General features: G+C 44.3%; 2 protein-coding genes across 3 annotated transcripts in view; both read left to right on the top strand.

The window, feature by feature from the left end:
* Positions 1-51: 51 nt before the first annotated feature.
* On the top strand, positions 52-9,065 carry PEX11A (peroxisomal biogenesis factor 11 alpha). 2 transcript variants are annotated; one of them, XM_083371398.1, is made up of 3 exons: positions 52-167; positions 4,202-4,317; positions 7,416-9,065. In XM_083371398.1, the coding sequence occupies exons 1-3, from the start codon at positions 112-114 to the stop codon at positions 7,982-7,984; spliced, it is 741 nt and encodes a 246-aa protein (XP_083227524.1). In that variant the 5' UTR covers positions 52-111; the 3' UTR covers positions 7,985-9,065. The 2 variants fall into 2 exon arrangements, with proteins under 2 accessions (XP_083227524.1, XP_083227525.1); XM_083371399.1 differs by lacking the exon at positions 52-167 and adding an exon at positions 3,275-3,555 and having other exon boundaries at positions 7,416-9,063.
* Positions 3,304-14,965, top strand: part of PLIN1 (perilipin 1) — a 25,632-nt gene continuing 13,970 nt past the window's right edge. Inside the window, 1 exon segment of the mRNA XM_083371377.1 lies at positions 3,304-3,412. The gene's annotated coding sequence lies outside the window, so the exon portion shown is untranslated.

Below are 14,965 nucleotides of genomic sequence, written 5' to 3'. Positions count from 1 at the left end.
GGCCGGGGCGTGGCCAAGGTTAGGCCACGCCCTCTCCCTGCCCTCCCTCCCCGGAGAGACAGCTGATTCCTGCCCGGAGTTCGGAGCGGTCCGGCGGTGGCTGCAGGTGGCATGGAGGCTTTTGTGCACTTCACCAACCAGACGCAGGGTCGGGAGCGCCTCTTTCGGTGAGGGGGGCGGAGAAGAGGGGGTGGCGGGCCCCCCTCCTCCTTTGCAGGGAGCGTGCAGAGACTCCCCTCCCGGGGCAGGGCGATCGCAGCCCGTCGGGTTGGGTTCCCACGACCCTCCCCACTGCAACTCCTGTTTGAGATAGATCGTAGAATCGTTGGGTTGGAAGGGACCTTGGAGGTCTTCTAGTCCAACCCCCTGCTTGAGCAGGAGACCCTATACCAGGGGTCTTCAAACTTAGCCCTGTTATGACTTGTGGACTTCAACTTCCAGAATTCCTCAGCCAGCATCGCTGGCTGAGGAATTCTGGGAGTTGAAGTCCACAAGTCATAACAGGGCCAAGTTTGAAGACCCCTGCCCTATACCCTTCCAGACAGATAGCTGTCCAGTCTTTTTTTTTTTTTTTGAAAGCCTCCAGTGATGGAGCACCCGCAACTTCTTTAATGAAGAGAAGAAGGAGGGGTGACATGAGAGCAGGGTTCCAGCATCTCAGGGGCTGCCCCAAAGAAGAGGGAGTCAAGCTCTTCTCCGAAGCGCCTGAAGGCAGGACAAGAAGCAACGGGTGGAAACTAACCAAGGAGAGAAGCAACCTAGAACTGAGGAGAAATTTTCTGACAGTTAGAACAATTAGTGGAATGACCTGCCTCCAGAACCTGTGAATGCTCCAACACTGGAAGTTGATTGGACAACCATTTGGCTGAAGTGATATAGGATTTCCTACCTGAGCTGGCGGTTGGACTAGATAACCTCCAAGGTCCCTTCCAATTATTCTGTTCGGTTCTGCTCTGTTCTATTCCTGAAGCAAGCCGTTCCACTGATTAATTGTTCTCACTGTTAGGAAATTTCTCCTTAATTGGATCTCTCTTTTAACTGGCTTCCACCCAGTACTTTTTGTCTTGCCCTAAAGTGCTTTGGGCTGGTCAAGCTTATTAGATTCCTCAATGCCTTCACTGGAAGAGGTGCTAAAAGTTCAGAGAGATATTCAGCAACGCCTTGAAAGTAGCCTGGATTGAGCTGTGTAGCACAGTCAGACTTCAGTATATTACGTCACAAGATGCTTTACGATAATTTTTACCATTAAACGTTTTAGAAATTTTGGCAAATTTCAAGTCCACAGAACTCATGGGTTCTGGGTTTTAGTTTCTAAAGCCACAGGGAAACCAACCAATCTGGCGTAAGGCAGGGTATTCCTGCACCCCCTTGGGCTTCATCAGACTTGTGTGAATGTGTGAATATAGGCTAGAGATATCTTTGCACAACGTGGTCATCTGGTTACTGAACAACCTGTTCCCTGGTGTTGCGTAAGACATTGGTTCATACAATGACTGAGTTTGCACAACACGTTAAGGCTCACATTAATCAAGGTTAGCAATTGTGTGAGGGTGATCGCAAATCTGATAACTTGAAGGAGTTGTAGGAATACTTGCATTGAGGCTTGCTTCAAGAGAGGCATCAGTAGATCTGATTCCCTTAATTTATATTTGACATATTTCTTCATAGCTCTTCACTCCTACTTCTCAGTGATTTGCAAACACAGCTCCACTCCCACACGGAAATTACACAAGGTATAAAGAATGCAAAGAATGCAGTGTCAGCAATGAGAGTGGAGAATTGCTGAGATTTAACAGGTGCTAGGTTTTTTTTTTTTAAAGTTTCCTTCTCTTGTGGATTGTAAAGGGAAAGGAAAATGAGTTCCTTTTAACTCCACTAGTCGCTCCCAACTACAGGGGGTGGTGCTCATCTCCATTTCAAGACCATTGAGCCACTGCTGTCCAAAGACATTCCGTGGTCATGTGGCGCTGTTATTTTGTGGATTGTACACAAACAAACTACGGTAGTTCCCCAGAGAGGCAAAAATTCCCAAACCTGGTATATATACCTGCTGTCCTCCGAATGTGTTGGGACTACAGTTCCCTGGATTCCCAGACATGGAAGCTTTTGGACAGGGTGGTGGAAGATTGAAGATGTCCCACAAATATGATGGAAATCAGATTACGAAGTGGAAAGTGATCCTTGCATCACCCCACAAGATATCAATAAGAAAATGTAAAAAAAAAATCTGGTAGGAGAAACAGCCTTGCCCGATAATTCTGCAGGGGAAGGTTTTGGAGCAAAACAAATCATGTGGGAATGGTGATCTTGCTGCTTTACGTAGGTGTGAGAATCACACATGCCACATGTACCTCTACCTAATAATTTTTCCCCATTTCTTTCTTCTAAGCCTGTTAAGAGGTGAATGTCAAAGAGTTGCCAATGCATGCTTTAATCACCACTGATTAACTGCCTTGTGTTAATATTGCTACTGCTAAGCTTGTAAGCCGCCCTGAGTCTTCGGAGAAGGGCGGGATATAAATGGAATTAAAATAAAAATAAAAATAATATTGGCCGGTGTTATGTAAACTTATCTTTCAGCAATGCAGGCTGCTTTTAACACTGAAGTGAGCCGAGCGATTGCCATTGGTTTGGCAGCTTCACAACCCACCTCACCTTCATACCCTCAAGGCAATGTGGGTAGCAATCTTTCCTCCAGTTTTGCCTTTGCAACAGCGCAACCGTCTGTGCAATAAATTGGACTTGAAGTTGGCTCCAGGCTCAGCGTGACCAGTTTTTCCCACAGCTGCAGATGGAGCCGAACCTCAATCTCAAAAGTCCTACTTCAACCGTTTGCCAGTTATACCAAACTCCGGCTTAATGTATAACGCCAGAAAAGCTGGTCTGAAGCCCCCAGGTCCAGTTTCATGGATGTTCAGGTAGGAGCAGAAAAGTAATAAATAAATAAATAAATAAATAAATAGTATTATGACCTGTCATGATGGATTGTGCTGGACCAGTATACGTTCAGCTGCTCTATTTTATATCTAGTTTAGGAATTAAGAACTGTGTTAGTGTATTCAGCATTTACAGGGTTAATACAGCACCCTAGCAGCGTTGTATGTAAGAACATGTAGCATTTACAGGGTTAAATGTTATTTTCTCAAGAGATGCCTTATGGGAATTGTAGTCTAACTTTATAGTGAATACCATGCTTTCTAGTTAGGTGGGTGGAGCTTTCATAGTTTATGGCAGGACTTCCTGCCTTTGTCTTTGTATTATCTCTCTGGATGAACCCTGGCATGTGGCTGGGATATCAAGCTCCATTATCAACATGTAACTTTGCACAGGATGGAAAGTTCATCATTTTTTTCACCTAATGAGATGGGTTCAAATTACAACCTTGCATTCCGGATGGACCTTTGCTATAACCGTGAGTTAATGACATTGGACGCATGTGAAATAAAGTGATTTGTTTATTCCCATTTCATTTGAGTTTATTCTGGCTGTTTCAAGTGGGATTAGCAATCACATCTCTACTTGAGACGGATACTCCGCAGATGCAAGAAATTGGCGGTTTGTTTTAATTCATTCCCTTCAATTCCATTATGATGCCTTTTGTGCAGGATTCAAAGTGTTATCCCATCGTGCGTTAACAGCTGCTTCACAAGAATTGTAAATGGTCTTCCAATAAAACAGCACTGAGAAGAGGTTTGGAAGGAGACAGCCTCTCTCTCTCTCTCTCTCTCTCTCTCTCTCTCTCTCTCTCTCTCTCTCTCTCTCTCTCTCCTCTCTCTCTCTCTCTCTCTCTCTCTCTCTCTCTCTCTCTCTCTCTCTCTCTCTCTCTCTCTCTCTCTCTCTCTCTCTCTCTCTCTCTCTCTCTCTCTCTCTCTCTCTCTCTCTCTCTCTCTCTCCCAGCAAATGCTTTTGGAACTAAACATGTTTTTCCAGGATAATTAAATAGAATAGATTCTTATGCACCGCTTGCCACATCTCCTCTGGCTGAGCAACTTTGCCTCCCGCAAAACTATATATTAGAAAATTTGCATTACAGCTAAGCGGCCCTCTAGCATCCTCGGCGTGGGGAGGGCCCCGTGCGCATGGTATGTCTCTCTATATGCATGTATGTATATACCTCCCTCGGTTTCCTTGTGGGAAGACACAGCCCGCTTTGCTTGTGATGTGTGACCAGCAACGCGCCTCTCTTTCCTTCCCTTTCCAGAGCAACTCAGTATTCATGCATGCTGCTTAGTTATATTCTAGAGCGTAAGACTCACCGAGGGAAAGTGGTTATGAAGCTCAGACTTCTGGAATCAAGCATGAGCTCAGGACGGAAGAGTGAGTATGTTAGTTTTAGATACCGGGTCTATTGACGAAAGAAAAGGGAAAGGAAGGGAATTGCCGACAGTCCCAAAATAAGGGGTAGGTGGATGGGGCAGAAAAAAGAGTCGCATTCTTAAAAAAAAGGTAAAAAAAGAAAAGCAAAACCTCAATACTGTGTACCAGAATTGGGTTACAGACCGGGAATCTTGTAACGCTGCCCTTGAGAGCCAGTTGGGTGTAATGCCTTGGTGGAGCAAGTGGGCTAATGCCTCCTTAAGTAACACTAGCTGCCTGCAATTAGTGCAGGTTCGAGTCCCACCAGGCTCAAGGTTGACTCAGCCTTCCATCCTTCCCAGGTAGGTAAAATGAGGACCCAGATTGTTGGGGGCAATTAAGCTGACTTTGTAATAATGCCGCTTGGTGTGTGTGTGAAAGCCCTAATAAGCAGGCATATACATAGAATGAAGGCTACTGCTAAGCTTGTAAGCCGCCCTGAGTCTTCGGAGAAGGGCGGGATATAAATGGAATTAAAATAAAAATAAATAAAAATAATGGCATCAGGCTAGACCAGGGGTCAGCAACCTGAAACAGTGAAAGAGCCACTCGGAACCGGTTCCCTCACAAAAGGAAAAACTGGGAGCCGCAAAAAATGTGTGCGCATGTGCGTACATGCGCGCATGCGCAGAACAGGGTTTGACTGAAGAGTGGAGCCAAGGCGAGATATGCACCTACCCTGCATATCTGAATTGATTGGTTGAACTTTTTTAGTCCCACTTTTTTTTTTTTTGGACTGCACATGGCAGAGGACTAGGAGCCGCAGGAGACGGCTGAAAGAGCCGCATGCGGCTCCGGAGCCACGGGTTGCAGACCCGTGGGCTAGACACTGGGAGAGCGGGAGTTCTAGTCCTGCTTTAAGCACAAAACCAGCTGAGTCACCTTGGGCCAGTCGCTTTCTCTTAGCCTTTGGAAAGAGGCAATGGCAAAGTGCTTTTCAAAAAAAAAAAAAAACCCTTGCCAAGAAAACTTCAGGGACTTGTCCAGACAGTCTGTGATAATTGAACATGAGTGGACAGGAAAAGTAAACCTGTCCTTAATTTATTGATCAAAATAGTCTCAGGCTTGTTGAGACGGTGGGAAGGTGTAAGCTTTTAAGCATCTCATCTGCTTTCCTCGTGCACTGTTTCATTAATGCTGAGGCACAGTGACTCGGGCTGAAGTTCACAACTCTCCTTACTTACGAGTAAGTCCCAGAAAAGAAAATATTGAATAATGCCTAGGATTATACTCTGATTTTTGTCATTTGTATAGTATTTTGACTTTATGGACAGTTCCTGATGGGAATTTAATGGCGAGGATTCCTTACTGGTTGCAGTAGATGGGTGATTCATTTGTACTTCAGCCTTGCTCGGCTTTGATGCCTTCCAAAGTATTATAGCTCCTATGATTCCTTTGCTTGGAATTACCTAATATATCCAGATTTCTCCACTGCGGGAATATTGCAATCAAAGCTCTTTAAATAACTTTAAGCTCAGAGGCTTAAAATCTATATTTTTCTGCTTTCCTGAGCCGATAGATCTTTGGGCTGTTCTCTTGATGGCCTTGAGACCTTGTTATGACTTTCTGTAACTTGGGATCCTACCTGCTGATTTTCATTCCTACTTGCTGATCTTCATTCCTTGTGCCTGCCTGGGAAAGCCTAGCCTGCTTATTAATCAAAATTTCTCAATTAGTCAATTATTGCATTCACATGACCTGAATTGTTTGTGTCCTAATGTAGGTTTCATCAATTTGCATGTATGAATTAGCATGAGGAATGTGCTATTACTATTCTTTTTTGGTCTGGGGTGAGAATAGCCTGTTTGACTGGCCTGATCCTTTCCCAGTTCCTACCTTTGCTATTGTACAATGGTGTGTTTGCGTTGTTGAGTGCAGCAGCCTTTTCTTTTCCATTTAAAGTCATCCACATTTGTTGACGTTTAATCAGGAGACAGGGAGCTATGTATTTTTTTGGCTTTGACATGACAAATGTCCTCATTTGTGCTTGGGGGAGGGGCTTGATATCTGTCCCCCAGCCTTTCTTGTAATGATGGAACTCGATTGCAGGAATGGTAAAGGGCCCCCATCACTGCAGCTTGGTTCAAAACATTTCAAGAGTTAAAAAGTCTACGGAGATTCACAGTCATCCAAGTCATAGTTGTCCCAAAGATGCTTTTTCATGAGCAAACTGGACTTTCTTGTTTTTCTTTGAAGATGTTTCACTTCTCATCCAAGAAGTTTCTTCAGAGAGAGACAAAGAGAGATGGATAATGATATTGATAAAGATGGATGGATGGATGGATGGATGGATGGATGGATGGATGGATAGATAGATAGATAGATAGATAGATAGATAGATAGATAGATAGATAGATAGATAGATAGATAGATAGATAGATCAGAGAAAGAGAGATGGGTAATGATATTGTTAGATTAGATCATCTTTATTGTCATTTTTTACTGTGGGCACAATGGCACACATTAAAAATGAAATTTAGTTGCTTGCTCTCCAAGTGTACACATACATAACACACATTTAAACATACTATATACAACATATGTATAGACCTACACCCTTACATATAAATAACATATAATCACTGTCCATCTTGAATACGTAATGGAATGAGATAGATAGATAGAGAGAGAGAGAGAGAGAGAGAGAGAGAGAGAGAGAGAGAGAGAGATAGAGAGATAGATAGATAGATAGATAGATAGATAGATAGATAGATAGATAGATAGATAGATAGATAGATAGATAGATACAGAAGCTCACCCTTGATGAAATCTGGGAGTAGCCATCAATGAACTGGAGTGTTTTAGTAGTAGCTTTCCAAAACTGGAACTCAACCCTGTACACTTAAGTTTGTTATCTTCTTGGACAAAGCCATTTTTATTCTCCCCCATTAATCTTCTCCCATTATTGGCTGAGTTGCTGTCATGCCTAGTCGAGGTAGCCCAAAGGAGAGACCTTGAATTGTGTTATTTCCCAAAGCTGAGGCCGTACGTGGCTGCACACGATGCATCAGTGGCGCCGTCAGACTCCAGGCCTGTTTCAGCTCTGGTTTCTCTTGCAGTGTTTAGGCTTGGCAATATCGTGCATGCCATCGTGGCAGCCCACAAAGCTTCTCTGTTGCCCTGCGCCATTCCTCGCTTCTTCCTGACTGCCTCCAACATGAACCGGGTTATGTACTTCGCCTGTGACACCGTCTTGTGGGTGAAGAGCGTTGGGCTCCTCTCGGACATCAATGAGAAGAAGTGGCGCAACTGGGCGACCAAATGCTACTACTATTCCCTGGTGATAAATCTGATCAAGGATTTTTATGAGCTCTGCTGGCGCATGAAGCAGGCCACCTGCAGCCAGAAGCCCAAAAAGACCTCGACAGCTGGCGGGCAGAAATTCCAGAAGATGGCTTTCCTGACCAACGGTGAGCTACAGACTTTTCTCCTGCTTGCATTCCTCACATTGAAGGACTACCCACCCCTCTTGCTGGATACGGTGAAGAACCTTTGTGATATCTTTAGTCCACTGGACCGACTGGGCATCTACAAGACCAACCCTGGAATTATAGGGCTGTGTGGTGTCATCTCCTCCTTGGTGGGAATCCTTACTGTGATGAGGCCACAACTACGGTTGAAAGATTGACTTGGAGCCTTCTCTGAAGGCTTTCCTTTTGCACAATGGTGTTTCACACACCCTGGTGCATATTGGCCTCCACCTCTTTGATGATGGACTTTTGTCCTCCCTACCTACCCCTAGTTGAATTCTTTCTTCTTTTCTTCCTTGGGCTGCCATATTGGGCAGCCCAAATGACCTGGATTAAGTTGGGAGAGGGATAAAGGGCCCCTTGGCTGAAGACCTTTTTCCAGCTATGCAACAAAACAAGCAAGACTGTCACTACTCAAGATGGGTCGGCCTCAAACCTTGGTGAGAAGCCAGGCGCGTCTTTCATTCTGGGAGAGAAAACAGCGGATCTGAAGTTAATTTGAAAGAGAATTGCCTTTTAAATTATGTATTTCTCCTCCACACACCCACACCCCCCCCCACCATCCCAGCATGGCCTTTTAAGGGTTTATTGCTGTTATTAGGGATGAATTCCAGAACTTAATAAACCCTCTTTAACCAGAAAGATTACATGTTTACAGGCCCCCAAGCTGCTGTCTCTAGCTAACATTTAGCTATTCTGGTTTCTGGCAGACTGTGAAGTTTTTTTTACGATTTTTTAAATGTCACACTAATTCTTTTGCCTGTGGAATGAAGATGAGCATTTATTCGTCACAGACACATTTGATCCCCTGAAAGAAAGTTATATTGTAGGGAGCATTGTTTTCAGGGGCTAAATGTGCCGTGGAAATGAGGGAGAAGGTTTGCACTTAAATGTTTGTACTTAATCTGTACATTGCTAGAAATGAGACAGTTCGCTTTTCTTGGGGGTTGGGATTCAGAAACAGTATTGTGCCTTTTTCTTCAGTATTCTAGTTCTCTCTGAAATAAGTGCAATTGTATTTCCATTTTGGCTGAGAAAAAAATGTAAATAAAAGAATATTCAAACCTTTCACTTTGGAAACGAGTCCCCTGCTAGTTTACTGTGCATAGCAAGACATATACAGATAGTCCTCAATTTACGACAGTTCATTTACTGGCCGTTCAAAGCTACAACGGCGCTGAAAAAAGTGACTTACGACCGTTTTTCGCACTTATGACCTTTGCGGAATCCCCACGATCGTGTGTTCAAATTTCAGGCGCTTGGCAACTGGCTCACACGACCACTGCAGTGGCTCAGGGTCACGTGGGTCCCCTTTTGCGACCTTCTGACGAGCAAATGCAACGGGGGAGCCAGATTCACTTAGCAACCGGGTTAGTAACTTAGCAACTGTGGGCGATTAACTTAAAACTGTGGTCGTAAAATGGAGCAAATCTCACTTCACAAATGTCTCACTTAAAACAACAGAAAATTTGGGCTGAATGGTGGCTGTAAGTCGAGGATTACTTGTAGCTGATTAAGGGTCCCATTGGCAAAACAATATGGAGAGTTGCTTAGCCATATTTTATCCACTTTGGCTACTTGGCAGCTCGTTGGGGAAGCTTAATTTAGTCGTCTTCTGTGTGGGCTTTCAGTACTTTTTTAAAAGAGTACAAGGCAAACTGTATACTTTTTTAAAGAATACAAGACCAAAGCAAGATGGGCGGCAAATAAGTTTAACGAATAAGATAATAATAGCATTTAGACTTATATAACGCTTCACAGTGCTTTACAGCCCTCTTTAAGCGGTTTATAGAATCAACATCTTGCCCCCAACAATCTGGGTCCTCATTTTACCGACCTCAGAAGGAGGGAAGGCTGAATCAAACTTGAACCCTGTCAGGTTTGAACTGCCAAACTGCAGGCAGCAGAAGTAGCCTGCAGTACTGTAATCTAACCACTGCGCCACCACGACTCATAAAATAAATGAAAGTCTGAAACACACCCACAAAGAAGAAAATCTGATACAAAATTGATGTGATCTGAAGAGAAGAGAATAGTTTCTTATAGGAAAGTTTGATTTAATTCAACTCCGGCACCTTTTCGATATGGGAATCATTGGTTTTCCCTAACGCTCTTTCTGGAGAAGCCTGGTGTCATTCCACTGGATTTTGTGGGCCCTGAAGTTGCATTATCGAAGTGTGTGAGAAACGAAGAGTACATTAGCAAATGAGAATCACATGAGAGAACGGGAGGTGGAATTTAAATGAAGTTTCTACTTGCTCTACCGACACCTTCACCTGCAGGTCCTAAGATTCCGGTTCAATTTCTCCATATACTTGGTGTCTTCAATGATGAAGTGCAGTTGTCTCCTTTAATGCCCCCAGTGTATAAGCCTAAGATGAATTTGTCTTCTGGATTTATTTATTTTTTTAAAAATGCATTCAGTCCTCTCTCGGCCAACTGTATAGTTGTTGCCAAATATTTCATTTTGGGATGGCTGTTGCCCTTTGTGCTTCAGTGCCTCTTTGCCAGGCTTAAGGGAAGAATTTTCTAGTTTACATAATCTCTTTTGCTTTTTTGCCTACATCACGGAGTAATGAATTAGGGTGAAAAGCATTAAACATGCAAAGGAGGAGGTGGTGGTTTTCATGAGTCAAAAGAAGCAGGTATTCAATGAAATGGTGGGGCGAGGATGAGCTGATCCATCTTTCCCTACCTCTGCACCAAAAAAAAATGTTATTTTAGCATGAAAAACACATTGAAAACTGTGGGATTCATTGAAGGATTTTTTTATAGTTATAAAGGAGTATCTGGCAATGTCTGGTACAGATGTCCCAGACACCCATCTTCCTTGGGGCTTGGCAGGCTCCTTCTTGCAGCTGATTCTCAAAAAATACTTTTCAATTAAAAATAAATAAATAGGAGGTTTCAATGCCACAAAAAAAAACCCACCAAGCTCTGTAATTGTGCTTACGGATCCACAAAGGTCTTCCTTATATGATGTATAACATCCAGAAGGATGATGGATGGATGTTTTTTTTGACAGACTTTGACTTAGGAGCAGTTTTCTGAGTGTGTCCATCACATACTTTCAAAAGATTTGCCACCAGCCCCAGGACTTTGCCAAAAGAAGAAAATATTTGTAGCTCAGGGCTGAATTGGGAAGGGGGAGTGTGTGTTCTGACAACAAATTATAAAAATTTAATAAATATAAATATATAAATATAACAACCTGTGCTTGGTTGTTTTCTTGCAGATATTTCATTATCCGACTAGGTAGGGAGTGGGGTTTGCAGAGAGGAGGAGGAGGAGGAGGAGGAGGAGGAGGAGGAGGAGGAACGACAACAACTTTGGGGTCCTTGGTGCTCTCTGAGGTTGGTTGCTTTCTTGCAAGCATTTCATTACCCAAACTAGGTAACATCATTAATTATAGAAAGGAGTGGGGTTTGCAGAGAGGAGGAGGAGGAGGAGGAGGAGGAAGAGGAAGAGGAAGAGGACAAGGATGACGACTCTGGGGTCCTTGATGCTCTCTGAGGTTGGTTGCTTTCTTGCAAGGATTTCATTACCCAAACTAGGTAATATCATCAATGCTAGAAAGGAGTGGGGTTTGCAGAGAGGAGGAGGAGGAGGAGGAGGAGGAGGAGGAGGAGGAGGAGGAGGAGGAGGAGGAGGAGGAGGAGGAGGAGGAGGAATGACAACAACTTTGGGGTCCTTGGTGCTCTCTGAGGTTGGTTGCTTTCTTCCAAGGATTTCATTACCCAAACTAGGTAACATCATTAATTATAGAAAGGAGTGAGTGGGGTTTGCAGAGAGGAGGAGGAGGAGGAGGACTCTGGGGTACTTGGTGTTCTCTGAGCTTGGTTATTTTCTTGCCGATGTTTCATTCCCCAAACTAGGTAACATCATCAAGGGCCCTGCAGTTGGGTAATGAAACCTCTGCAAGAAAACAGTCAAGCTCAAGGAGCACGAAGGACCCCACTTTGCCAAAAAAAAAAATCCCCACAATTATACTACCCGAGTCCCCCAACGGCAACAACAAGGCTGTTGCTGGTTTTGCACAAATTAACATGAAACGTCACAGTGTCGAGACTGAATAGGGTGAGAAGGAATGGCTGATTTGCACTGGCTGTTTGTGTAGTTTGAAAACAAGGTGGGCATCTTACTCTGGACAGAGTCCACTCTCTCTTTGCCCGCTCCCCTTGACCTATTGCAGAGGATTCCACAGACAGCCATTGCCTAATACATTTGCATTCTTACACTGGAAAGCTGCATGTGTCTTTTAACAAGTGAGAGGTAGTATTGCAGGATCCAACCTGGGTTGGTTGCCGGGACCAGAGCTTTAGTCTTCGAAGCTTTCCTTCTTGTGCTGGAGACCACCCAGGCAACCTCTCTCTCACCACCATATGCCACTCTCTGCTAGAGAGAAATTCCCTGAGGTTGGGCTCCAGCACAAGTCCAGAAAGCTCAGAAGATTAAACCTCTGGTCCCGGCAACCGATCTAGATTGGATCCTGCCACATTATCCTGGGACACGTAATATTTGCCTTCATTCGTGTGAGAGGTGAGGGACTCGGGGTGGCGCAGCATAAAACATTTAAGAGCATAAAAGCGGTATATAAAATTTCAAAGAGGGAAGGAATGTGAAAAATTAATTTAAAAAGTGGGAGGAGGGCTTTTAGGGTGCTAACCGGCCCCAGGGCTGTGTGCTTCTCTGCACGCCCCAAGCAAGACTGCAGAGCCATCTTTTTACACCTTTACGGAAGGCCAGGAGAGTGGGGGGGACCCTCCCTCACCTCCAGGTATATGCCAAGAATTGTAATGTAGAAAATGAAGCCTGTGCATCAAGGTGTCTACTTTGACACCCAGGCATCTTAAACAGGCAAGGTTCCTTTTTAAATAGGACCCCTCTCTCTCTCTCTCTCTCTCTCTCTCTCTCTCTCTCTGTGTGTGTGTGTGTGTGTGTGTGTGTGTGTGTGTGTGTGTGTGTGTGAGCAAGGCATTCCCTAAAAGCACCTAGATTCTCCACCCCATCCCCAAAAACGTTAGGTTACTGTAGTAGGTACTTTCCAAAGATCCTGAGAGATGGCAGTTTTCACATTTTGTTATGTTGCTTGGACAATTCTTTCCATAATTTGGAGTTGCCCTCGGCTGGTATTTCAGACGTCTGTTTGAGTTTCAGGAAGCCCAAGGGAGCCATCTTTCTTAATCCCTGAAGAAGCTTGGCAGAATTATCCCGCTGGAAGGTGGGGCTTCATAGCATTACAGTCTGGGGCACGGGTTTCTTCTTTCACAGTCGAGACGGCCCTGCTGGAACCTTGTTCAAGACGTCTGCAGCCTGTGAGTAGCTTTCCTGTGCAATTGACATCGCGTAACACTTGTCGATGGGCTTTGAAATTGGTTTCTAGAATCACTTTAGGCAAGCTACCACCCAAATGTAAAAGTCAGCCACAATTGGGTTGGTTTAATGTGTTGATCAGTGAACCATGGTTTACAAACTACAGCAGTTGGGTTAGTGCACTGGATCGAGCCAAACCAAACCAACCAGTTTGGGGCTTAGAGTAATGTGAGAACTTGGCCATTGCCTCCAAGAGATTTTTAAAAAAAGGCTTCTCTTGCACATGGAAACAACTTATCTAAAATCCTCAGGATTTGGTCGGCATGCAGAGAACTGGTTTTCTGACGGAGGCTGAGCAATTTTTGTAGTCAGCTTTCTCCAATAAAAAGGTTGTATTCCCAGATTTTGTTTTTTTAAAAAAAATTATCTTGTTGAATCCCGGAGCATCTGAATGAGAAGTAACAGACTTGGACTGGACCCCTCTGAGATAGATTCTCTTTGGGTTGGTGGGCCAGAGGACTCCGTCGAAATGCCATCTCTGACTCTGAATGGCGTTCTCCAGAGGTGGTTCGCAATTGATCAGCAGGTAGCATCTGTAGCCAGGAGGGGTTTTGCATACTGAAGTTACATCTGGTGCGCCAATTATGACCAATGGGGGCCATGCTGCAGTCATTCATGTCTTAGTCACCTCCCGCTTGGATCACCATAATGCGCTGTAAATAAGATTGTCCTTAGAATCTAGAATCCACAAACGGCTTGGACAATAATGGGTCTATCTCAATAAATTCAGGTGATCCTATTGCTTTGGGAGCTTCATTGGTTGCCAGTTGGCTTCTGGGTGGGATTCATGATCTGATTGTCACCTTTCAAGGTCATCTGAGGAATCACCTTCTTCTATATTGATCTGCCTATTGGATCGGCTCAAATGGGGTCAATTCCCTCCACTTCATTTCAGCAGGAGAATGCCATTAAATGGGACCTCAGTCACTGTTCCCCAAGTCTTTATTTCCTCCCCATAGAGGAGTTCTCTTCTGGGTTTCAGAAGTGAAGATAAAGTTGTGGTTATTCCAAATGCAGAAGGAAGGCACAGTAGAAAGCCTTTCATTCAATATTAGTAATTAGAATCATGGCTTAGCGGGACTTGGATTCAGCATTCATCGATCCGAGGGTTCCTTTTGGTTCTGTAAAAGATGAGATTGTTGTTGTTAGTTGTGAAGTCGTGTCCGACCCATCGCGACCCTATGGACAACGTTCCTCCAGGCCTTCCTGTCCTCTACCATCTTCTGGAGTCGGTTTAAGCTCACGCCTACTGCTTCAGTGACTCCATCCAGCCACCTCATTCTCTGTCGTCCCGTTCTTCTCTTGCCCTCAATCTTTCCCAGCATGAGGCTCTTCTCCAGTGAGTCCTTCCTTCTCATTAGGTGGCCAAAGTATTTGAGTTTTAGCTTCAGGATCTGGCCTTCTAAAGAGCAGTCAGAGTTGATCTCCTCTAGGACTGACCAGTTTGATCGCCTTGCAGTCCGAGGGACTCGCAGGAGTCTTCTCCAGCACCATAGTTCAAAGGCCTCAATTCTTTGGCACTCAGCCTTTGTTATGGTCCAACTTTCACTGCCATACATTGCAACTGGGAAGACCATAGCCTTGACTATACGCACTTTTGTTGACAGGGTGATGAGATAGGCAAGGGCAAAAAAGGACTTTTCTAATCATACAGAAGAAAATTCCCCGCAAACTACAGCAATTTCCTCTTTGGAATGGGGAGTAATTGAACGAAAGCCAGAAGCACTGGCTCCTATATTCAGCTGGCCGTTCAGTCACATAGAAAA

The sequence above is a fragment of the Vipera ursinii genome (assembly GCF_947247035.1).
Source record: "Vipera ursinii genome assembly, chromosome: 11".
Classification (NCBI taxonomy): Eukaryota; Metazoa; Chordata; class Lepidosauria; order Squamata; family Viperidae; genus Vipera; species Vipera ursinii.
This window is presented reverse-complemented; position numbering and strand designations above follow the sequence as displayed.

Coding starts and splice junctions, on each gene's coding strand:
- PEX11A (XM_083371398.1), top strand. CDS start 112: ATGGAGGCTTTTGTGCACTTCACCAACCAGACGCAGGGTCGGGAGCGC. Junction 168..4,201: donor GGTCGGGAGCGCCTCTTTCG/GTGAGGGGGGCG, acceptor TTCCCTTTCCAG/AGCAACTCAGTATTCATGCA. Junction 4,318..7,415: donor CATGAGCTCAGGACGGAAGA/GTGAGTATGTTA, acceptor TTTCTCTTGCAG/TGTTTAGGCTTGGCAATATC.